Source organism: Misgurnus anguillicaudatus, chromosome 1 (assembly GCF_027580225.2).
Source record: "Misgurnus anguillicaudatus chromosome 1, ASM2758022v2, whole genome shotgun sequence".
Classification (NCBI taxonomy): domain Eukaryota; kingdom Metazoa; phylum Chordata; class Actinopteri; order Cypriniformes; family Cobitidae; genus Misgurnus; species Misgurnus anguillicaudatus.
The window spans coordinates 15,412,668-15,439,623 of NC_073337.2; the positions used below are offsets into that span (position 1 = coordinate 15,412,668).

Below are 26,956 nucleotides of genomic sequence, written 5' to 3' on the forward strand. Positions count from 1 at the left end.
ACACATGATGTTATGTAATGTTAAACTATGTGAGAGAACAACTTCCTGAGTCACAGCTGGGCGGCGCGGACAGGCGCCACCTGGCGGCGCCGGTGTGCGTATACTTATAGAAAACAATGTGTTCGGCTGGTGTGCGATCCCCTTAAGGCTAATTCCTTGTTCATGTAAACCTGCAGTAGTTGGCAATAAATGTGATTCTGATTCTAGACAGTTATTCCTAGTGTACCAACCTAATACCTTTTAAACACATTTTTTGTCTAATAGAAACCAATGCACGTGAATCTCAGAAAATTGCTTAACAGTTATATTGTAGCTTGTAATTTTTGCAAGCACTTGCCAGGTCTGTTTGCAGTATTTATTATCAGTTGGTCAGTCTGTGGGAGTGCCGTCTGAGATTAACTTCTGTCTAACTCCCCAAATTATTTGAACAAAAGCAACATTTCACGACATAAAAGGAGAGATATCGGCAGTCTACTGTGCTTAGCCAAAAAAGACCACGTTGAGCTAATATATGTGTAAATCTGTAAAATCCTTTTTAATTTATTACGCCAGACACCTCACCCTTGCCTCTTTCTCACAGGTGTTTCATTTCAACTGCTTACCACACACGCATACTCTGAAATGTTTTGAGAGTTGATATATGGAGGTGTGTAAGTGTGATCATCAGGGCTCCAGAGTTTTTTAGGCCTGGCTGATTCAGGACCTGTGATCACGGTTACGGTCCTGAGGAAACTGAGGGAGTGCTGTTTGTGTTGATGTAGTCCTTTGAAGACGAGTCGCTGGGCCGTTCTTAAATCTTCTTGGTTCAGTTGCATTTAGTGGAAATGTTTGCACCCACATGGTGCAGTTATGTGGGAGGACACCACGTAAATTGTACGGTAAACAAAAACCAAACCACATGAATGAAGGTTCGGCCACATCAATGAACGTTTTAACTGAGGAATGTAATGATAAATCAACGTCTAACCTCTAAAGAGAGCAAATTGCAAACTAAATTACAGATTTGTTTTTTTTTTATGGGGTAAAATGTGAGAAATGTTAGGATTTGTCAACGTGAGGAAAACCCTTTTTTAAACAATTTTCCTAGAAGAGTGTAATTGCTGCAGAACAGATGTTTATTTTCTGCTTAAAATGGTGACAAGTAAAGTGAGCATGTCAAACACAGAATTTCAATGCAAAGTTACAAACGTCTTATATTTTTTCTGTCTAAATGTATATAGGCTCTTTTTAAACTCGGATCACAATTTATGTAGTTAGTCAGCAGTCAATCTTAAAGGGACACTTCACTTTTTTTAAATATATGCTCATTTTCCAGCTCCCCTAGAGTTAAACATTTGATTTTTAACGTTTTGGGATCCATTCAGACGATCTCCGGGTCTGGCGCTAGAACTGTAAGCATAGCTTAGCACAGTCCATTGAATCTGATTAGACCATTAGCATTGCACTAAAAAATTACCAAAGAGTTTTGATATTTTTCCTATTTAAAACTTGACTCTTCTGTAGTTACATCATGTAAGACCGACGGAAAATTAAAAGTTGTGGTTTTCTAGGCAGATATGGCTTGGAACTATACTCTCATTCCTGCGTAATAATAATCAAGGACTTTGCTGCCGTAACATGAACGCAGGAGGCGCAATGATATTACGCACTGTCTGAAAATAGTCCCCTGCTATTGAAAGTTACTAAGGGGACTATTTTCGGCTGCGTTTCTAAAAAAACAAAATAAAACAAAAATGCTCATTCCAAATAAATTTCCCAGCATGGGTCAGAATTGTAAAAATAAATAAGAATTTTAAAATATTTTCTATCTTATAATTGGTTTGTTTCTCTTTTTCATCCCTATTAACAGCATGCAATGGGCATTGACTCGAGTTTGTACAAAACCTGATGATCCATGTCATCAGACCTCATAAGACCTCCGTTCATCTTCGGAACACAGTTTAAGATGTTTTAAATTTAGTCCGAGAGCTTGTTGACCCTTTATTGAAAATCTACGTCCGGTATACTGTCCATGTCCAGAAAGGTAATGAAAACATAATCAAAGTAGTCCATGTGACATCAGTGGGTCAGTTAGAATGTGTTGAAGCATTGAAAATACAGATTGGTCCAAAAAATAAAAAAAACGACTTTATTCAGTCTTCTCTTCCGTGTCTGTTATGAAGTGCATGCACAAGACTAAAGTCACGTGACTGCAGTAACGCGGATGACATGTTATCCTCAGACATGTTTGCAAAGTTTTTTTTTCAAACTTACAGCGTGCGTCTCCCTCAGACTGTAGCCGAAAGCCGGGGGCACAAATAAAAAACAAAAAAAGGCTGGGGCGCACCAGAAAACACGTCATCCGCATCACTGCAGTCACATGACTATAGTCTCGTGCATGCGCTTCACAACAGATGCGGAAGAGAAGACAATGCTGAATAAAGTCGTCATTTTTGCTATTTTTGGACCAAAATGTATTTTCGATGCTTCAACACATTCTAACTGACCCACTGATGTCACATGGACTACTTTGATGATGTTTTTATTACCTTTCTGGACATGGACAGTATACCATACATAGATTTTCAATGAAGGGTCAACAAGCTCTCGGACTAAATCTAAAACATCATAAACTGTGTTCTGAAGATGAACAGAGATCTTACGAGTTTGGAACGACATGAGTGTGAGTCATTAATTACATTATTTTCATTTTTGGGTAAACTATCCCTTTAATCGACCAAATGCAAGATTCAGACCAAAGAAGCAATGGATCAAACTGATTCTCTGCATTTCATGTGTCAACAATTATTGCATCAGGACACCATGAAAAAATAAAATGTGAAGTTCTGTACTTTTGTCTCATGTTCACCCTATAATGTTTAGATATTTCTTAAATCCACAGCAAACAGATAAATTTTTCCCTCATTGTATCAGTTCTTGGAGAGCACTGTATGTGTATGCTGTCGTGTTTTTATTATAGGTGTGTCTGTCTGTGTGTGTTTAACATTGTTTCAACTCAACAGCCTCCCACTATAAGGTGTGTTTTCACATTGATGAGTGCTGTGTCTTGTGGTCTGTTTCAGTAGTGCTAGATAACAGTAATCATACACATTATGAGACCAGTTTACAACACGCGTACACACAAGGGCAGTCAAGAGTTTAACCCACGGCTCGGCTGGTCTGAACTTGTGGTTTGTAATCACAGGTCTTGCTGTGTCACTGCCTTCATCTGCTGTCTCCCAGGCTGTGTGTGTGTGTGTGTGTGTGTGTGTGTGTGTGTGTGTGTGTGTGTGTGTGTGTGTGTGTGTGCGCGTGTGTGTGTGTGTGTGTGTGTGTGTGTGTGTGTGTGTGTGTGTGTGTGTGAGTGTGTGTGTGTGTGTGTGTGTGTGTGTGTGTGTGCGCGCGCGCGCGCGTGTGTACTTTAACCACATCTCACTCATCTACAGTTTCCAAAAAAAAGAAAAGTCTGAAATTTCTCAGTTGTACATGGACAGACACACACACACACACACACACACACTGCAGACCGATACCATCTGTAGTGTTGATCCATGTATGTTGACTGTATGGTGCCTCGGGCAGCAGGTCCTGTGAGCAGTATCTAGCAAAGATGTATTACTCTGATAAACAAGTCAATTACATTCTTAGAAAATGAATGCAGATTTATATTACATTGAAAAAGATATATAATAGAAGTTAAGCTTGAAAAGTTAAGTTAGTAATTGTTTATATTAAAAGTAAAAGACATTTCGTCACTTGCTTCTGTTTTGTTTCTCTGGCATCAAGCCGGGTAGCCAACAGTGAAATGTCACTGGTCCAGAATTAGTTAATCAAATATGTATGATAGGCACATTTCAACTTAATGTAAAGAACATTTTGTGCACCTTGTTATCTCAAATACTGATTGAATGAAGCCATGTCAAAGATTAAAATTAAAGTGAAATCAGTAAGTGAAATCAAACTTTGATGGTCCTAATCTCACGGTACATTCACACGGGACAGAAGCGTTAACACTTGACGAAAGGCTTGTCTGAAGCGTGGCCTACAGCCAATCACAGTGGCCGCTACACATGCTCCGGTCTTCCATAAACGTAATTGGCTAGCTCTGCCTACAGTAGGTTATTTGCCAGAGCTAGCCCTAGGCACCCATTAAAAGTGAATGGGAAGCGTCAATGCTTACGTCCCATGTGAATGTACCGTCATAGTTAGAGATTTAAGCTGTGGTCACACTAAACTTTGAGTTTGCGAGTGTTCGTCGGACGTTGCTACAGGGAGCAGCTCATCAATATGATCTTTGACTTCGTTTATTTCAGTAGAGATAAAGGTCACGCAGTGACATACCGGTTTTATACTGGTCATAACGCTCCATGTAATACTAATTCGCAGGTTAGAGTTCACCAGACTTAAACTTTGCTACTTAAACTTTGAAATATCATCGCATGAGCTTGCGTTTGCGTATGAATGGAAGTCAGTGAGAGGAAAATTGTAGTGTGACCACAGCTTTATGGGGCATACACACCAAACGTGAAATTCAACAATTTACGCGAGTAGATTACATACATAGTCAATGCGAATGACGCGAATTGGGAAGCACGATTGAGGCAAATAGTATGTCACTGGCATTTTGTTAAGATGCACCACTTTTCTGCATAACATAAAGAACATTGTGAAAATATAAACCTTGATATCTTTAACATTGATTGAGTAAGGTCATGTAAACGATTGAAATCAATCTATATGTTATTGTCCGTGATGTGATTTTACAATGGCTACACGATTGATCGCCTTAATAAAATGCAACAAGGCAATTCAATAATGTACAATGCAATGAAAACTAGTCTGTTTGAAACATCTTTTTTTCTGTTTCTCTGTGTGTATTCAGGTTGTTTCTCGTGTGGTACTGCTGCAGCTAATCGATTATCTGACCAGCCGGTACCTGAGTGACCCTCTGGTGACACGTATGCTAAACAGCAGCCGGGTGCACATCCTACCCTCCATGAACCCAGACGGCTTTGAGTCCTCCGCACCGGACTGCATAAACACAGTGGGCCGGTGAGTTTTGTGAGCAATCCTAAACCAAAGTTAACCACAAAATGGCATAGATGGCACAAGTGGTGACTAGTAGTGCAGCACAGTAGTAAGAATATGTGGTTCGAACTATGTATATCATTTGTTTAATCCTAGCTTACTTAAGCCTAGCTTACTTAAATTGCTAAGTATGGAGTCATTTGCTAATCATACCTGTATAAGAGTCCATATCTTGGGGAAGTTATGTCAGTAATTGAAATACCTTTATTTCACAAATGTCACTTTAGACATTTTATTGATATTTCAGTAATTTGACTGTCTTTTGCTGCAAAACCCTCTAAGTGCATGTAAGCTTTTTTCGGCAAAAACCTCCACTATTTTTCTAAGATTTAATTACACAGAATTTATAATAAATTAATTTATTTTAATGGCATTAAAACGGGGGCCCCCTGGCAGCATCTTGGTGCCCCTCAGGGGCCATGGACCCTTACTTTAAGAACCACTGACTTAAAGGACTTTGCTGAAAAATGGACGTGGCATTTTTTGCATTCTGCCAACAAACCGGTATTTCTGAATAGCCTGAGGGCAGGATTAAGTATTAGATAAACATAATACGTGCCGTGAGCATTCAGATATTCAGATTATTATCTCATTTTTGATGGAGTTGGTGTTTAGTGGCTTTTGCATCTGAGCTACTTATATTTTCTGTTTATTGTACATAATACACCTATAACCCTGATGATTTCTAAATGACCCATTTTTTTTGTCTTGGGTGGATTAGCGATGAACTTTGTGTTTAAATTAGTATGTGTAAACTACTCTTTTCAATCGTTTATTTTCCAAGTGGCAGGACTAAACAGTCTGTCCAGGGAAATCAGATGAGACATTTAGAGACGCAACGCTCGTTTCCAACAAATCACCCAAAACTTCCCAGATAAGCAGAATACAAAGGCTCAAAACATACGTCTTATCTTGCACTTGGCATCTCACTCGCATACACACACAATCACGCAAAGAGATAAACTTCCATTATAGCAAACAGACTGAAACTCAAACAGTGTGAACAACAAACTCAGAAAAAGCATGGAGGGAGATGTCATCAGCCTAAAGCAATGGAAAAAAGCAGGCAGAAAAACACTTTCTTGGTCTATTGCCATGACCGCCTGTCTGATAATCAAAAATCCAGCCATGTGGAAAAATGGAGAGTCAGTTTAAATCTACAATCAGAAGATATGGAAACATCAGGTTTCAATCATTCTGTAAATGTAACAATGCGGCTGTTGAACAGACAGTACTGGCATACAATGACTTTGGTGTCTCTTGTTTTCAATGATACAGTCAGACAAAGGTATCCCAGTATTGTCCTTTTGCATTCACATAAACTTTTATATAAGGCATCATATAGCTTTCACATTAGGTAGAGTAGACGTAAAGAAAACCGCAACGGCTTTGAATTATCAATGCTCAAACAGTGAAGGCAAATAAATAGTTAATTTGTTTGAAGGCAAAAAGACATTGTTAGACATCAGTCGGGAGTATTTGACTTCTGCTACTGATGGGAAGATCAGTAGACATTAGTTAAGTTTACATGCAACCAAATCATCTGTTTGTTGTCGTATTGATGGCACATTTGGATGATCCGATCATCATGAGAAAAGTACACATGTAAACGTCTGAACCGTAGTATTTTTTCAATCGGATGCAAAAGTAACTTGTGCACATGCGCAGAAGAATTGTGCTTAAGTTCACGTCTATATTTCTCATATTTATGTACCACATGATTCTCATCACAAAAACATGCACTAGCAAGGCAATGGCAACAAGCATTATTAAGGTAATGCGTTCGCACGCTGTAAATTCTGCAGCGTTTATGTACTTTCATAACATTACATAATTTTTTTTTAAAAAGCTGGTTTTGATAAGCGAATCTGGCAACCCTGGCTGTGCGGTGGCGCAGACGTTTGAATATGTACATGTTGTAAACAAACATTTCAAATTGCAATGTTTAGGGTACATGTAAATGGTATTGTCCTAACCTGCATTCGGATTTAATTCAGTATAAATGTAAGAATCATTGACTCTTATTCATCCTAAAAAAGCAGCTCTCACAGGCATCATGCGTTCCTGGCTTCCAGTATCCTAGATTTACACTTACCGCTACACCTGCCGCTAACATCAATTTTGGATGATCTGAACACAAATGGACAGCAATTACATGTGTGTAAACTGTGGTAGGAATTATCTTTATATACCTGACTTATGTCACGACAGATGCTTCGTGAGCCAAGCTCAACCATGTGTCCAACTCCGTAATCCCCAAAACTTTGGAGACACATCAACCCTCATCTAATAGCCTACCCTAAAAACCACATCCTTGAAAACAAACCCATCCTCCTCCTGCAAGTCTGAGACCACAAACTGGAGGTTTCCAACTGAAAAACAGATTTGATCTGGATTTCATCATAGAGTGGGCAAACTCAGAGCGAGAGACTCTAAGGTAGAGTGAAAGTGAGAGAGAGAGAGCTAGAACAGCAGCCATGCAGCTGTGCACATTGTTGTTGATGATGATGATGATATTTATATGTGCTGTGGTTTGCTCTTGCTGCCGTGGTTCTCGCTGTGAGTTTCCTTTGAGGCTTGGCAAGACTTCATTAGCCAGCTCTATCAACCAGCTAAAACAAACTACCTAACCCTGCCAGACACTGCCACTGTCTCACATTTCAACAGATTCATGTGACCTCATGTAAAAAAGGTGTTTACACATACAGCGATTACATCACTAAATAGTGCAGGGTCATTGTACTGTTGGTCACTCAAGTCATATGCTTGGTCTTATTTCTGCAGTCCTATTGGTCAATTCAAAATTGCATCGTTGCTCATTTACCTACATTCAATTCGCAAGAAATCTCCAGCTCTCATTAAAAAAGTGAGTTTCGATCGCTTTGTCACTTCAAATTTGTGTATGAAAACCATTTTAGGAATAAGGATTCTGGTTCTAGGTCTCATTCCATTAACAATAGCTCCTTTTTGACGGCCATTGTGAAAAAGCTTCTTATTGTGTCGATCCGAACAAGTTTAATTTTCAACCGTGGAGCTGATAATAGCGTTCTTTGGGGTGTAATACAAACACGTCAGTCATTGCCTTGGTAACGCAAGAGTATGCGATGTAAATTTGGGGGCGCTATGAAGTAGGATCTTTTTTTTGTAGTTACGACTACTTTTAGGACTTGAGAACAGTTTATAATTGTGCTGTGCCGAACAAAGCCAAATGAAAACATAACTGTAACACTAACTGCGACAATAAAATTAATATGTTTTGTCCTAACCAGTCCCGCCGTGATGCCGAGACGAGCGAGAGTGGATTCTATTTTAGATTGTACTACTCAATGTTGCAGCTAATTACTCCGCCTCATTCAACGAAAGTTCTCACATTATAAATGTTAATCATCAAACATGGACCAGGAAAGACTAATTAAGACGTTTAACAGCAGAAATATATAACATCCTCCAAGGTTCACAAGGAAAGCCATTCAAAACGGAGGATGCATCTCTGTATGTGTGTGCACTCTTCAGCTGCAGTGCGATCGGGTTCACAAACAGTGAAAAACTGTTCTGATTGACTGATTTGTGATTGATTGATTGATTTGGTCATGCCATGTCCCTTTTTCGCATTTGGTATGGACAGAAAAATTGCCGCTGGGATCCTATCTTATCAAAAGGTGTAACCGTTCCATATTGTTTTTAGAATGATTCGGAAAAGTGCAAAATGTTTTAAATATATTAAAGACATGACAATGCTTGGTAAAACAAAATTGGCATTTAAAATCCTAATGAGACTATTAAATGTTTAAGGAATAATTGACGACGGGTCGTTGATGCACACCCAAGGTGGTAATGTGGCCACAAAGCGGAGTGCATATTTTTCAATAATTCAATGGCCTGGAGTCAGTTATTCTGCTTATACTACGGTTACCACATCTCAGGACATCGATCACATGATATATTTAAAGGGATTCGTCCAGTTTTTGTACTTAAATCGCTATTGTGAGTAGGACTATTTCTTCCGCATCTCATTTAACGGCTCTTTTGCTTGTTCCAAAACATCATTTTAAAGCTGGAAGTGGAGGCTTGAGCCGTTGACAGCATTCTAATGCAGTTATTAATGAAGTTATTAGAAAGATAAGGTTATTTATTTATTCATTCATTTATTCTTTTCTATATGCATGCTACATACTTAATTTAATATTTAGTATATTACTTAATGTTTAACATTTTCGTTTCCTGGATAAGCTGCTTTAAAACAATGTGAGAAAGCGATGTATAAATAAAGTTTGATTGACTGATTATTTGAGAAGACTGAAATTCACAATGCAAGTATACATTAAAAAAATAATAATCTTTAACTTTTAACATTTTTTTTTAAGCAGAACCAGATCTTAGTTCTCATTCCTGGTAAAAAAAAATCATGCATTTACTTTGTGTAGTATTTTGTGATGATATCTGAAAGCTTAAATATTCAAAGATACACAGTAGCTGCACTTGTGCAAAACTTTAGCGTTATTGTCTAAATGTCAACAAAAAACTATTACAAAATGACGGTGTTTCCATTAACAAATGTTATGCGTTAAGTCATTCCAAAAACCATGACGACTGGTGTGTTCAACTTCATACAGCGCCGCGCAGACCGACAGGTGTATGACATCAAAATACCATGAAAGCAACTTGAAAGCATACAGGGCAGTTGACTCCCGAATCGCCGCTCTCGATGTATTTTGATGTCATGCGTCACATGAAGTCAAAGAACACATGTCTTCTCTCTTGTCCTTCAACCAAACATACCGTGCCATATGATCAAAGAATGACCATGTGACTCTTATGCACAGCAGAAGACCTGTAAATGATATCATTGCAGTTGTGCGATTATTATTATTATTATTATTTTTGTAATTCTCCATTTCAATTTGCGCAATTTGAAGGGTAAAGGAAACTCAGCTAATGATGATTTCCTCTAATCTCTTTGAAGTCACAGGAAACTACCACAATTCTCATAATCAAATCATAATTATGTAATAATACTATGAATTACTTGGATAATGTCTGTTATTAGTCGGTGGTAAAAGGTTACATCAGTCCTTTGCAATCAAAAATACAGACCACAATAAGCTAAAGCATACGGTTGCCCTTTAGATTCAGAGGAAATGTGTCATTCTCAAAGGACTAATTGACAGGAAATGGCTGTTCTGATGAGAAGCCTCAAAACTGCAATGATTCATTTGGGAGACAGGCTATTTACAGATACTGAAGTTCTGGGACTATTTTCGGAAGCTATCAAATCCACGTCGTTGTCAGATTTGTGTCCAAAACAGCAATATATTTTCCTTCCAGTTAAAAAAAACAGCTTGTGAGGTTTTGGAAGTTTAGGGCGACATGGATCAAAAGGTTCCACGAATGTTTTGGCTGGACGTTTCACAGATTCCTACGTCAAATACACCCACAAACAAACACTGGTCAGTTTGTCGCTAACTCATCTGAGGTTTTAGTGCAAGCACTATAATTTGATGCAGAAGAAACATCTGGACGGCAAGAATGTTTTGTCGAACTCTTGCAGCTAGTATGTCTTGATTTCATGTCGCCGTGTCAAACAAACACACATCCTAAACATACTGGGCCTATTTATTTAAAACCTAAATAAAAATCTGATATTGAGCACATAAGTACACACAGTATACTCTGGTTTACAACTTTAAGCTTGTAATAATGATTTATACACTGTATTACTTGCTGCACTTAAATGTTTACCAGTGTAATTAAAGGCGAGTATGAGTTTGCATTGTTAGTTTGATGTCATTTCAACCCACGTAAATATGCGCAAATATGTCAGCAACCTGTAATTTTACATTTCAAACAGAGATAGCGGTATAGAGGCAGACGTTATTGATCTTGGCTTTATAGTTCATTTATTTATAATTTTGCAGCAACATTACACTCAGCATTGGGTCAAAAAGGGAAAACCAAACCAGCTGTGTTGTAATTTAATGCTGGGTTGTTTCAATCCAAAATACTGGATTGTTTTAACCCATTGTTTGGTCAAATATAAACTTTTCTGGGTTTATTTAACCCAACGGCTCAGTTTGTTTCATTTTGATCGAAAATTACCCAGCTTTTTATATTGTTGAACCTAGTTTAGGTTCAACATATAACATTGGTATAGGTTGTCTTCGTTTTCAAAGCATCAGTACACTGAAAAGTCTTAGCATTTGTTTCAAATTCAGTATGTACTTCTAGGTCTGGGTATCGATTCAGATGATCCAGATCGATTCGATTTCGATTCACAAGCTATCAAATCGATTCAATTTCGATTCTCGGTTCGGTTACGATTCTGATTCTCGGGCCGGTTTTTATACTCGATTCTCGATTCAACTCAATGAATTTACATTTAATACAAATACTATATTTATAAAAAGAACAGTCGTCATACGTTTACAAGTGGGAAGCCTAATTAATAAAAATAAATTAATAGCCACAAACCTGTATATTAAACTATTTTATTTAAGGTACACTTGGGTACATTAAAACAAAACCCATTTTTAATTTTCAAATGCATACAATTATGTTAAATACAATACAATTTTGACGCAAAATGTACTGTATCCTGAAAAAAGTCAGAACGGTCGCATTCCTTGATCAAACAGGATCAGGTTATTTCATTTAAAAAAAAATGATTCATGTCCTTGAAAATCGATTATGAATTGACTACGTTAAAAAAAACGATTAATCGGAAATCGATATTTTTTTTGCCCAGCCCTATGTACCTTAGTCTTGCACATCATTGGTCTGATGGCAATAAAGCCAAACCTTGCACGACATGTGCTGGCCCTCCAGTTGCTTTAATTTTTCATATGCGTAAAAAATAACCCATATGCATTATTTGGGTTTGGAATAATGACATATTTCCATACACCAGTGATCACTCTTCGGCCCCAAAGCACAGCATAAACGCCATTTAATGCCTTTCACCCAAAGATTTATGGCTTTCACACATACAGATGCCCCTTGACAGCTCTGATACTCCTTCAAATTAAACTGACAGAGCCAAAATGCAGTCTGACATGGATTTTATGGCTACTTCTCGCACGTATTGAGCTCTGTGTGGCAACCTATACGTAATGTGTATGTGTGTTCACGAGTGCGAAACTACAGTGATGTTTAAGTAAACCCAATAAACAGCACCATGGTAAATCAGCTCCGCACTGTCATTACATATAAACAATAGCTGAAGGAAAGTAAACCGGCATGTCAAAGGGTAAACGTGGTGCATTTTTTCACCCCGACCAGGATCAGTTAACATACCTAAACCATAACATTAAGACTGCCCTGATAACAGATGAAGACCGTCGGATGAGATAAGGGCCGTAAAAATCCATTCGCTCTTTTCAAACTAACAATTCACCACTAATGGAAACCTCAAGGGTACTTATAGAAAAATAGTTTATGAAACTCAGGGCCGTTAAACAACCATTTTCATGACAAAAGAGACCTTTGCTCCGCACAGATCCGCTTAAGTGTCTGCCATGATTTAGATTTAGGGGTCTTACGAGAGGAATCAGGTGTCTGGATGAGCCCTGCAATCAGTAAAAGAAAACAACGGCAGAAACACAAGAGACTCTAAATGGATTTATGATACAGTCATTCATTTTTTAATGCAGATTTCAAACGAGTTGAAGAGCTTCAATATTTGCGAAAGAATCTGGCATAAACAAGTTCATTACAACAGCTATCTAGGCTGAGAGCACAGGCCAGTTGGGGTTTTTTCTTTTGCTGTGTCATGAAAGGAGGAAACTGCATTCTGTTCAAATGCCGGCGAAATGTGGCACACATCCTGTTTATTGCGGGCACGGTTTCACATTGCATTACTTTTTGACGTCGACCACCCTGCAGGGAGGCTTGCTTTTTTAATCATAACCACTAAGAAAAAAATCCAGGCTAAACATGTAAACCTTTTTTATTTTGCCCTGTCAAAAATAAAGGTACAACGCTGTCACTGGGGCAGTACCCTTTAAAAAATGTCCTAATATGTACCATTTAGGTACAAATATGTATCTTTGAACTGCCAATATGTACCTCTGAAGTACTAATATGCACTCTTTTGGGTACAAAGGTGTACCTTTTTGAAAGGGTACCATCCCAGTGATACATTTGTACCTTTATTTCTGAGAGTGTGCGTTGTCAGCTTAACATCAACTGTGACCTTGAGTAGGAATGTATTTGACTAAACACAATAGAAACTGTCAAGATTTGGTGTTGGTGATGCTGTTGCTCAATAGGTTTTATTCCCAGCTGCACAACTTCCTGAACTTTAGCCAGCTCCTTGTTTCCTGTCTGCCATTATTGGACAAACTGATTAATCCAGGTGTGTGTGATTAATGTTGTTGTGACTACTTAGGTCAGGCACACCTGTATTATTCAGTTTGTTTGTGACTACTGAGGTCAGGCACACCTGGATTAATCAGTTTGTCCAATAATGGCAGACAGGAAACAAGGAGCTGGCTGACGTTAAGGAAGTAGTGCACCTGGGCATAAAGCCTATTGGTGGAGCATTGCGCTGGGAACGCAAAGGTGGGTGAGACGCTATGGATAAAGGCGTCTGCCAAATGCATAAATGAAAATGCATAACATTTTTATATGACAATTGTGCATGCTTAAAGGCCGAAGTATAGTAAAATAAAATATGTGTTTTTAATTATATTATCTTAGGAAGTAGAAAAAGGGGGAGTGCTCCATCACAGGATACTCTATCACATGTCCAACTGCATTTTTGAACATTTGACGATGTTTAGAAGGAGGAATCCATCTCTTTAACTATGTTAGTCAGAACTAAGACAAAAAAAAGATAGACCTGCCCTTTAATGTATCATCCAGTTTAGATCCAGACCTTCTAGTTCAGCACATTTGTTGACGGTCGCTGTTTTAAAATGCTTTGAAGCATTGTGACAGTAAGTAGATATGAGTCTCAGAGGGACACGCTTCTGTAAGGCGCTCTGTGTTCGGGATTAAGATGGATCGCTCCACCCGACGTTGTCACCGCACACATTTAAATCCACATACTCAACATATATTTAATGTGAAGTGTCATGGACTATTAGTTGGGTAATTAGCCATTTAAAGCTCTTAATCTTTGAAGATGTGTCAGCATAGGTCCGTCCGTGTTCTCATCTTAACCTTTAAACTGCAGAAGATACAGTCAGATGCGCCAAAGAATGAGGCCATTTGTTTAGAAATGAACCACTGATGTAATGGAGAGTTTACAGACTATTTGATGTTGTAAACAATGCTTTAGGCCTGTTAGTGATAATGACTGATGGACTGATGAAAGCTTAATCCACATGACAAGTGAAAGAATTTGACTGTAGATTACATTAGGTTTGTTTGTAAAGGGGCTGCTGCAGTGTACCACTCTAATGCCTCATGATACCTGTGTAAGGACCATATGTATAAATGGGTGTAAGTTGGATAATAGACATTATGGGCCCAATCATACACCTGACACAATGAGCGGTGCAAGTTTTGCTAGTTTCAATCCGGCACAATAATAATTTTTCACGTTTAGCGCCACGTTATTTAAATAGCAAATGCATTTGCGCCCAATTTTGCGCCCACGGGCGTTCCGGTCTAGAAATGAGGTGTGTTCAGGCGCATTGTTGGCGCGTTGCTATTTTGAGGCAACTAAATTGACCAACTAAAATCTGGTCTAAAGTCAATGGCGCAATATTGTTTTTGTTATTTAATAAGCGCGTTCGCAATACGGACGACAATGCACGTTTGCTTATCACACACATGAATGTGCAGCAGAACACAACCCTTTTATAATATGAAAGATTAAAGGATTAAAATGTAAAAGATTATTATTGAGTCTCTTGGACATAAATGAGGACCGATTATAAGATGTTAGAAGGCGTAAAGAGCTGCTTGACCATGTAGCCTGGTAAGTAAATAAATGCTTTGCTTTAAACAAATGCATCTATTTTTAAATGTTTTTTAAATGCTACCTCATGGATTTATTGTATATGATGACTCTGTACCTGTGGATATGGTGAGATGACAAAACATTTTTAAGTAATGCTTTAAAAAACTCATGCCGCTGTCCGAGTGCTGAAACGCTTCGGCTCTCCGCACGTTTGTGAATTCTTTATCTCCTGTTTGTTACAGATAAAGTATTTTTTTCCTACATACTTGTAAATTATTTTTTGATAATGTTGTATATCCATACATTTACAGCAATTAAACGCCTGCTATTTTTACTTCCATGACTAAAAGAAAACGGCTTTTAAAGGTTTTAGTCCAAAAAATTTCAATACAAATGAAAACAACACAATTATTTAATATTAATCTTCAACTTGGGGTCGTCTTCTTTCGCTTAGCTTTTCAGTTTACAAAGTCCGTCATCTAAATAGGTATTAAACATAGTGCCATCGCAACTTGCTATTAAAGGGGATGAGAGCTGTGACTCTTATTGGTTTATTGCATATTACGCCCAAAACACACCCATTACTCATTACAAGAATAGGAACAACCCTTTTCGACCGTGCACTCGGCGCACAAACCATTTTTCCCGTCGTTAAATTAGCAAAAGTGTATTAGGACACGCCCGTTTAGACAGTGCGCCGTGCACTTTAGACCATGCGCTTAGATAGTTAAAATAGGGCCCAAAATCTTTCAATTGTGACATTTGACTTTTAACCTCACTGCCGGTGGGACTCTGTCCAATCAGCCATGTTTTTTAAGAAAAACTATTTTTTTAAAACACTTGATGGTAAGATGTTGAAAACTCTTCATCCTCTACGAGTCTCATAATCAAATTTTTTATTAGGAGCATCAAATTTTTGATTTCACATTGATTTAATCTTTATCATGACCTTACTCTGTCAATATTAAAGCTAGCAAGGTTATATTTTTCATCTTCTTAACATTATGCAGGCTTTAATGTGTTGAAATTAGTCGCAACAAAATTTTGAGTATAGTTTACCGTACTTTAAAAGAAAATGACTTTAGCTGGGCTTTCACAGACAGGCTTACAAATGTAAAAAATGATCCTTATGTAACTGTAAAACTTTGATCATTTATGCTCCAGAGATGATACCTCAAAGCGTTCATTTTGTTGAGGTGTTGTGTGCTATTTCTTGCCTAAGCGAATGAGCAGCAGTGAACAATTCATGTAAATGCTTTGCATTGATGTTTTGGATGAGTTGTAGTGTATTGCTGACTGTTTACTCTCAGGCGCAAGTCAACTGAGTTTCTATGATTTTGCAGCTTTAATTTCAGCTGCTTTAATTGCTTATTGTCCAAAAATGTTCGTTTACACCAAAACTGAATATTTTGTTCAGGTTCAGCGAATTAAGAAATATTTTTTACAATCAATATTATCTCTACAGTTTCTCTACTCCCTTTTTAGTTTTATCTCTTTACCCCTTTCAGTTCAGTTCTTTCTCAAAGTGCAGCATCATCATTGATTTGTGGATTCGGGGTTTTATACTTTCACTGAATGATGAGTTAAAGGTGCAGTGTGTAATTTTTAAAAGGATCACTTGACAGAAATACTAACTAATATATAAAACTTTATTATCATGGGTGTATAAAGACCTTTTAATAATGAACCATTTTGTTTTTATTACCTTAGAATGAGACACTTTTATCTCATACACAGAGGGTCCCTTTACGTGGAAGTCGCTATTTTGTGCCGCCATGTTTCTACAGAAGCCCTTAACGGACAAACTTTTTTACTAATTTGTCTCCGTCGATGACATGTTTTTCTTGTGGCAGCTACTGTAGCTTCTCTATGCGTTTCAAAAGCGAGGGGTGAGCAGTGGACTAAGCCATTGGTTGCAATTTGCAACCTCACCACTAGATGCCGCTAAAATGTACACACTGCACCTTTAAAAAAAATGACTAACTGGCTTTAACTTTTTTTTTCATTTGATTTATAGGTATAATAAAAATGGAGTGGACCTAAACCGAAATTTTCCAGATGTATTTCAAGCGAATAATGTACAAAGGGAGAAGGAAGTCAAAGCGGTGATGGACTGGCTAACTTCGGAGACCTTCGTCCTCTCAGCCAATCTGCACGGAGGGGCGGTGGTCGCCAGCTATCCATACGACAACAGCAATGGTGGTAAGTCACTTATATACACGCATGAATAACTCATTTTAGTGGGATATTTTTTGCGAGACTTGAGTGAACTAAAAGATCCGGTAGTAAAAGATCGGGTATGATTTGACCCATATAGGGTTGGTTCTGTAAGTCTGTCATCATTGTACCAAGTCTAATGGGGCGTACACAGCAAATACGACTTTAAAGATTTGTGCTAAGTAGATAACATACAAAGTCAATGCAAAGACGCAAACTTGCGCGAGACAAATTCTTATTCTTGAAATCCTTGAAAGTTTGTAAATCTGGACATATTTTAAAATACATCAGTGCCCTTTGTTTTGCCTCAAAATGCACACAATTAATGTTTTTGCATTTTTGTAATTTTGTATAAAAGTGTCTGCCAAATGCATAAATTGACATGGAGAGGCATAGTATTAACAGGAATGTAATTTGCTCTTTTTCAGGAGCTGAGATGCAGGGAGGCCAAAGTGTCTCTCCTGACAATGACGTCTTCATTTACCTGGCAAAGACCTATTCCTATAACCACACGTCAATGTATAAGGGAGACCCCTGTTACGGCTCAAGTGGCTTCGTCGATGGCATTACCAATGGATATTCCTGGTATGCTTTACAAGGTAAAGGAGGAGTTTGTATTATATGTAACATTATGATGTATATGATGTAACGCTAAGCATTTTTGCAGTGCTTAGACAGCAGGGTGACTGATGAATATGCAGGAAAAACATGCAGAATGCATTTGAATAATATGTGACCCTGCTTGTGAAAACCCAGCTAAAGTAATTTTTGTGATTTATTGTTTCTAAGTGTGACTGAGTAAGGCCATATAAAAGATTGAAATCAATGTGAAATCAAACTTTGATGCTCCTAATCTCATAATGATCTTATATTAGATTAAATTATATGACTTTAGCTTGGATTTCACAGACAAATGATCTGAAATATTTTATAAATAAACATGCAAGAATGTTGTGTAATATTGTGAATCCAACATATTCCAACATATTTATATGTGACCCCTGCTGTCAAAATGAGTCTAATTTTGAGCTAGAGGCAAAAGAAAGTATAAATGTTGATTTTTATAAAAAAAAAAAAGTAAAATAGTTACTAAGAGCAAAAAGACATGAAAACGATCTTCCTCGTGATGACTGACAGATACGAACTGTGCACACAGACGTACAAGCACATGACCCCAATGTATACACATATACACAAAAGTGCCGTTTTAAAATGTTTTGACAAAATTCATGCAGATATAATCTGTTACTGTGTGAGATTTCTTATGTTATTGCATGTTTGTCACATTTTAATGTTTCAGATCATTAAAGATGCAGTGTGCAGATTTAGCGGCATCTAGTGGTAAGGTTGTGCAACCACCGACTCAGTCCACCACTTGCCCCTTGTTTTCGAAACACATAGAGAAGCTAAAGTAGCCATCACAGGACAAACATGTCATCGACTGAGACAAAATATTGATGAAACCCACTCTGTAGAGCAGTTTGTCTGTTTAGGGCTACTGTAGAAACATGGCGGCACAAAATGGCGGCTTCCATGTAAGGGGACCTGTGGTGTATAAAACCATAGATATGTATATAAAGGCTAGATGGCTCAAGGCGGAGTCCCTAACGGCATCACCTGGCGGCCATCTTACGACAGGGCGCTCGCTCACTCGTAACATTGAGTTTAATGGTGCAGGTACTTTTAAATGACCATAACTTGCTAAATTTTCTACCGATTTTCAAACGGTTTGGGTTTTTACAAACGTTATTAACGTGGCTATGACGTGCTTTAACATGTTTCATGAATTTATTTTTTATTTTTAGTATATGTATGCAGTGTCATAGGTACATCTTTGACGTTTATAATAAACCAAACCGTTTGAAAATCGGTAAAAAATTAAGCAAGTTATGGTCATTTAAAAGTACCTGCATCATTAAAACTCAATGCTACGAGTGAGCGAGCGCCCTGTCGTAAGATGGCTGCCAAAATGCGGATGTTGCACTCAATTGGCCAGCAGCGCGGACGAGCCATCTAGCCTTTATATACATATCTATGTATAAAACGCCTTATTCTAAAAACATAATGCTTCATTATGTAAGGGCTTTATACACCAATGAACATGCAGTTACCGTATATTCTGGTCTATAAGCCGCTTTTTTTCGTAACTGCGTCTTATAGTCAGGTGCGCCTTGTAAGTCAGTGTGAATTAATTTTGACATTTATGAGGCAAGAGACAACATTACCGTCTACAGCCGCGAGAGTCCGCCATATGCTGCTTCTGTATTTATGTAATTCAATGGATTCTGTAATGTGGAATGACAAGTATGCAAACTTCACGTTAGTTGTCTTGTTCGGTTAATTTAGACTATTCAACCTTCCAGGTAAGTTCTGTATGCTATGGTTTATCGTTTAAATAACTGATAATATTACTTTAACGTACAGACATCTATTTAGCCTACTGTTCTGTCTGCTATTGTTTAGTTGAATAACTTGCCTTTCCAGACTTAATGTCTAAATAATTTTCTAAATAAACGCGACGTATTGTCTACTGTGACTTATATATGTTATTTTGTCTTAATGATGCATTTTTGAATGATGCGGCTTATACTCCGGTGCGGCTTATAGTCCGGAAAGTAGGGTATGTATATTATATTGCATTTCTGTCAATAGATCCTCTAAAATTTACACACTGCACCTTTAAACAAATTCAAATGTTAGTCAAAGATAACACAAGTGAACACAACATGCAGTTTGAATGTATACACAATTCAAAACTATATGGCCCTGTGTGAAAAAGTGTTTGTCCTAAGTGAAGTTTTGGTTAACTGTTGGAGAAAATATCTGTGTAACATTATATTTGTTCCTTCATTACAGTACATCTTAAAGCTGTCAGTAGATCTTAAAGTCTTAATGTCAATCAAACAATAAAAGAAATACAGAAAGTTAAAGATATTTTCCTATAATATTGTTTTTGACTTTGTGTGTGCTAAATATATTAATTGTACCAGTAATTTTAAGGTATGTATGCAGTGATTTTTTATGAAACTTTAAAAAATCTTTTACTTGATTTTTCTTAAAATTTACTTTGCAGACTTTATCAACATCAAACAGGTGTAGCTCTATCATTTTTTTTTCATTCATTATTCTGAATTTTGTTTGTTTGTATTTTTCGAAAAAATTAAACATTTGCTCATTTTATGCAACTGTCAATATAGTTTCTGTTTCTCTTTCTCTCCTCAGGGGGCATGCAAGACTATAACTACGTTTGGGCCCAGTGTTTCGAAATCACATTGGAAATCTCTTGCTGTAAGTTTCCTGCAGTGAGTGATCTACCTGGTCTATGGGATGCCAACAAACCTGCTTTACTTGCCTATATGAAACAAGTTCACCTAGGTAGGTACACACACGTACACCCACACACCAGAAATATTGCACGTACATGCAATAATATATTTATATTTATCATTTAAATCTAAAGTGACTTTATATGTGAAATCCAGGTTGAAGCCTCATCATCGAATTATGAGATTAGGGGCATCAAAGTTTGATTTTAATCTTTGACTTACTTAGTCCATATTAAAGATATCAATGTTATGTTGTGCTCCTGTATAGGAACATTGCGTTAGTACCAAACAGTAATCACTAGTAAAAGTACTATTGTTTTTTGGTACACAAACCCATTACTCTTGTGTTGGTATTGTACTATGCTTTACCTGTTAAACAGCATATACAGAAGCTACAGTGCGCACTAAACCAACACTCACTGAATCAACAAGCTAAGCAAACATTTAAACAAACCACAGTTTCGATAACGAAATTACAGAAATACCGTAATTGCAATTTGCATACAGCTGTGGTTTACGATGACTGAATGATTTTAATATGAATAAAGTTACATATAGGCCTAATTAACATTTTAGGTTGTGAACCATGTATATTGAGTATATAGTTTGAAAAGAAACATCATTTAATTTGATTTTACAAACTGTGAGAGCATTATCATTTCACTTTGTAAATAAAAAATCTCATTTTCTCATTTATCCACCAGTAACTTGTTTGTGATTAACATGTAGCTAAATATATTGTATTATTATCACATGTATTATTGTATAACCATCATATACTGTTACAGTATGAAATAAATGACGCACACAGACACAAAGTAACATCCTGAACCTTTGGTGATGTGATAGTCCCACAGCTGATTTTTTTGGAACAAAGCTCTTGTTATGGTCTCACACTGCTGTCCACACCCTGCATTGATACAGCTGTTCATGTAACCCAACCACTGTCTAAACAGAATGACTATGAGCCAGTATACACGCCACACCTGAGCTCTCAAACACTAGGGTGAAAACCAACCGCAGGTGACCGCTAACACCTTGCAAAGGGCACGAATATCTCTTTTGTGTTACACTGGATGCTGTGGCATTGTTGATTGTTGGGTCAGGCCGCACACGGTCTCACGTATCTCACGCCGACTTTCAGGTGATGCAACTTTACTTAGTGTTCACACGTGAAACAGACTCCATAATGGGTAAAACCCAAACAGGTTTAAAAGAAAACACTACAGGAAACCAAGAAATATATTTGAGATTTTACTGCCATGGTAAAAAACACATCATGCTCAGGTAGTGAGGAAAAGAGAGCTGTCATTGGTTTTCACAGGTTTGCGCAACCTTTTTCCATGCTTGCTTTTTACCGGCTAATATGACTGTGACGCTGCTGCTTCGCTCACGTAGCCTTTGGCCTAGCTGTCATCCTATGCTCCATTTCAACTGATAAGATCTCTTGATCTTTTTGGGTTGTAGCTGTACAGAATGTACGCACGTATGAATAATATTCATACTTGAGTCGCCTTTCCCTGTGCAAAATTCAGTGAAACAATTCAAGGCGGTTTTTAGTTGCTTACTAACTTAAAGGTGCAATGTGTACATTTTAATACTTTACATAATGAACTGTATTGTTTTTATTACCTTAGAATAAAACGTTTTTATCTACATACACTGCGGGTCCCTTGCATGAAGTCGCTATTTTGCGCCGCAAAAATAAATAAAATCAAATAAATCAAATATAGTACCCCTAAACAGACAATCTAGAGCGCGTTTTGTCACTATGTTGTCTTACCGTGGGTTCACACCAGCCATGTTTAAGGCATCAAATTCACTTGTGAAAGCCGCTCGTGAAATTCTAGTCATCGAGACATTCACACGGTAATTAGCGTCATGGGAGGGGCTTCTGCGACTCCACTCGCTTCCTGCAATCACCTTACTACTAGAGCAAGCTCCTGATTGGTTAACGTGCCGCGTTTTTCTGCCAAAGTTCACATTTTTAACTTGCGCGTTTCCTGCGGCAATGCTCAGTTCGCGCCATTTGCACGAACTAGACGCGTGAATAGGCGGAATCGCGTTGCGCTAAACATCTCATTCACGTCGCGAGAGCTCCAGACGCGCGTCAACACATCTCTACATTGACTTAACATTGAAATCATTCACGCTTGACACCTCTACCGTGGCTGGTCTGAACGCAGCATTAGACGACAGTTGCAATTCACAGTCTCACCACTAGATGCCGCTAAATATCTACACAGTAAACCTTTAAAACTATATGATTTTTTGCTATATGTCTATATATAGATATTACGCACACTAGCATTATATAATTACTATATTTGCCTTTAGAATGATGATGTGTGTGAAATGAATGAATGAATAATTACGTCCCTCATGCAGTGGAAGCTTATGCGTTTATTTTACCTAATTTTTGTATATAGAGTTAATAAAAGTCTATAAAGTTTTAATAAAGTTATACACTATTAACAGTTTAGGATTCTTTATTTATATTTATAGTAAGTATGGTGGCACAAAATAAAACTTGGCGATGTTTTAAGCAAATAAAAATAAGAACTATATTGTATGGCGAAAGAGCACTTAGTTTGTAGCACTTTTAATAGGGAAAACATGGAAGTGTTTGGTGGCTTCTAAATTCATCCCTGTTTGGATCCTATAATGAATTAATGGGGCTAGGGTAAATGCTAACACATTCACAACACGCTGTACAAAGATTAAGTGCATGCATTGAATATAGGGTTGTATTAATTTGTTTAAATTGAGGTAAGAACATAGTAAAATATTGAAAAACAGTGGTGTTTTCCTTTAACATGAACTAGCACAACAAAAATGTCTCAGCAAAATACACTGATAACATTTACTGTAATACGCAACAGAATTGCTTATACTGAATGCCCATTTGCAAAATGGTTTGCAAAAGTTGGTATCTTGTAATTGAAGATAATCAAAAATTTCTTTTTTGTCATATGCAGGGGTGAAAGGTGTTGTGATGGACTCAAATGCAAACCCCATCCAGAATGCCGTAGTCCAAGTGAATAGCAGAAGCAACCTCAATTCGTTTAAGACTGACCGCAATGGAGAGTACTACAGACTGCTGCTGCCCGGCACCTACTCCATCACTGTAAGATTACCCCCCCTTGTGGTCAATATTAAAGTTGCCTTGAAGAGTTAGTTCACCCAAAAATCTGTCATCATTTACTCGCCCTCATGTTGTTACAAACCAGTATGATGTTCAACACAAAAGAAGATATACTGATAAATGATGAGTTGATGAAACCCATTGAGGATAAAAGTAGTATAAACATATACTATGGCAGTCATTGGGTACCATCAACTGCGTGCTTACTATCATTTAGCCAAATGTTGTCTTGTTCAACAGAAGAATGAGGGGGTGGGTAAATGATGACAGAATTTTAATTTAAAAAGATCCCTTTAAAAAGAGTTTTAAATGATCACTTGTGTGTTTGCCAAAAGTGGTTCTATATTTCAGAGATGTTGTATAAACCTCAATTAATGCAACGAGTAAAAAATGTCTTACTGTAGGCCTACCCCATCAAATATTTCAACATTAAATTCCTGTTTAAATGTTGGTAGCATTCCTTATGTTGGTAAGAAGTCAAATCTCACAAGTGTTCCTGTTTTAGGCAGTTTAAGAATGTGGTGTCATAGGGTTTGAGTTAGCAGGAATTGATTCAGCAACAAAGCTGGAATGGGTTTGGCACCATGTTTATCTGGATTGTTTTTTATTTCCTGCTACAAATAAGATGTTTATTTATAAAGCGTCTTTCGTGCATGCGAATATGAAAATGATAACAGAAAACAACCAAATAAAGACAAAGTAACATTAACAACAATAATGGCTGTAATTTACAACAAAAACAAAATTACAAATTGTTTTTGGTAAACAGATAACAGTAAGAAAACTATCATAAAGGGTGAACAACAACTTGCACTGACATATCTTAAAATACATCAGTACCCTTTGTTTTACCTCAAAATGTACACAAGTAATGTTTTTTAGTAAGGCGTGTTTGTTAAAACTACTTATATTTTCTAATTAAACTAAGGCCAAGTCCTGGCTTAAGATAATCCCTGTCTGGGAAACCACCCCATATTGTCCATGAAAGCTTGATAGATGTTAAATGCTCACTTTATGCTACCTTTTCTAGGTATGTCTATAATAATTGTTGAAACTTTATATCTTAGCTCTTATATTATTGTTTTGCTTCATAGTTTTCACTTTTGTAAGTCGTTTAAAGTCATCTGCTAAATGGCTAAATGTACATTTGTGGGTAGTACTAGGAATGTTATGAAGGCTCAATGAATTCCAGAGTTTGTGGGCAATTACAAAGAACATAGTGAAGAGTGATGTGAATGTTTTCTTTTTACATGGGTGTTAACCCTGGCAGCAAAATTTTGGCAGAGAAAAGGCCGGCGATATGCAATATTGTGGAGTTGATAAAATGCAGCCTTGGTAATGAATTGCATGGGTTTGAAAAAGAGCGAGAGATAAACTGTGACAACAAGCCCCATCAATAACAGTCATTTAATTTAATGACTGAGAAATTAAATGTATTTAAAGGACAAGTTCGGTGTTTTACACTTAAAGCCCTGTTTTCAGATTGTTTATGATGAAATAAAACGGTTTTGACTGAAATTTGGACATGCTGGGATGCTGGCCCGAGAATATTTGGGTGTTTGTTCTATCACCTCCCACCTCTATAATGGCTGTATAGGTGCACTGGAACAATCCTTCCTAAAATGCATTAAAATTCCTGAATAGTCTGCATCTTATGTGCTTTTTGTGTGGTGTATGTGTGCAGAAACAATTTTAATCTATAGCAGTGTCCCAAATGACATACTATACACTTATACAGTATGCAATGTGTATCATCCAATCCAATCATAATCAATTTGGATCCGGGTACCTAAAGTGCACTTTCTTTTCTGGAATTTCCAATGTGAACACACTACTTGTACCATTTATACTACAAAATGGCAGAGCGCACAAGTGTGCAATTTGGGACACCTCTTATATGTCATTAAAACCATGTTACTTTTTTTCTACAGGTGACATTCCCAGGACACAAGACGGTCACACAGACCGTTTCTGTGCCATATGGTCCAGACAAATTCTCTGCCTTAACCCAGAACTTCATCCTTGTAAAGAGTGATAACATCACCAACTCCGTTCTAGACAACAGCCCCGCCCTGCTGGCCAGCACAGTCACTGCACTTACTGCCTTCTCTATCCAAAGACTGCTGGTTTTTTGAGATGTAGCAAACATTTGTCAGTGATAAACTCTTTTTTTTCTTGCACAATCAAACTTTTTATCGACTTTTTTACAATATCGTGAGGCTGTATCTAAAAGTGGATTCAGTAGATTTGATTACAAGCACTACAGTCCTGCAAATATATGGGACCCTGGATCACAAAACCAGTCATGGGTATATTTGTAGCAAAAGCAACAATACATTATAATAGGTTAAAATTATAGGTTTGTTTGCTCGCGTGGATACCAGATGACTGGTTTGTGGTCCACAGCCTGGTGACACTGGTTGCACTGCTGGGGAAAGCACTACATTATTCTGGGCTTTACACTTTACATGTTTAATGTGGGAAAAATGGCACTTTGCAAGTTAATAAATGCATTCGTCCATACAAAGGTAACTCACCAGAAGTGACTGCAACATAATCAAGTCTAGTTTTAGACCTTTTCACAAACAATCTTATTTATACCTGGTAAATTTGACATATCTTTCAATCTGTTTACATTCCAATCCCAGTTGTGAGATGATACAGTGAGATTTAATGGTAACTGGGAATACTTAATAGACTGGTGGCTTGAAGAAAAGATGCTAGAATACTGACACGTGAAGATTATATAACATGAAGGCAATGTATATACATGTATTATGTATGTTATAAAAGAATATGTATATATAAATTTGTACACAATAATATAACATGTATACATTATCTGGAACTTAATAGTCATAAATGTATTTTGATTTTATAAATTTAAGATGGTGCCGATAGTTTAAGCAAAAAAGCTTAATAACCTAATTTTATATGTTTGTTTGTTTGGTATATTAACAATATCTGTTTGCAAATGTATAAAATGTAAAATTGAAGAGTGAAAGCAAGTCAGCCAAAAAAACTTTGGTGTCCGTCCTACCTCACTCAATCCATCTCAGACTAGAAAGACTGGTAGTGCCTTAAATAAACCTGTCATGAGAAATCATATGATTTGATGTCTGATTTTTTAGATTTTACAGGAATTTTAACAAGTTGATGACTGCTGACAGAATATTTGTAAATAATAAGTAGTTTAACATTATGAGATGAGGAGCATCAAAGTTTGATTTCAATTAATGATTTAATCTTTGACATGTTCTTATCAGTCAATATTAAAGATATCAAGGTTATATTATT

At 37.2% G+C, this 26,956-nt stretch overlaps 1 protein-coding gene across 1 annotated transcript in view; it reads left to right on the forward strand.

Annotated features, from left to right (window-relative positions):
- The window catches only part of cpm (carboxypeptidase M), a 44,332-nt gene extending 17,567 nt beyond the window's left edge, over nucleotides 1-26,765 (forward strand). Inside the window, exons 4-9 of the mRNA XM_073867132.1 lie at nucleotides 4,862-5,031; nucleotides 16,989-17,173; nucleotides 17,617-17,787; nucleotides 20,411-20,563; nucleotides 23,493-23,641; nucleotides 25,591-26,765. Coding sequence (XP_073723233.1) covers nucleotides 4,862-5,031; nucleotides 16,989-17,173; nucleotides 17,617-17,787; nucleotides 20,411-20,563; nucleotides 23,493-23,641; nucleotides 25,591-25,794 — 1,032 coding nt within the window. The 3' untranslated portion in view covers nucleotides 25,795-26,765. The remainder of the gene's footprint in view (nucleotides 1-4,861; nucleotides 5,032-16,988; nucleotides 17,174-17,616; nucleotides 17,788-20,410; nucleotides 20,564-23,492; nucleotides 23,642-25,590) is intronic.
- The last annotated feature ends 191 nt before the right edge of the window (nucleotides 26,766-26,956 follow it).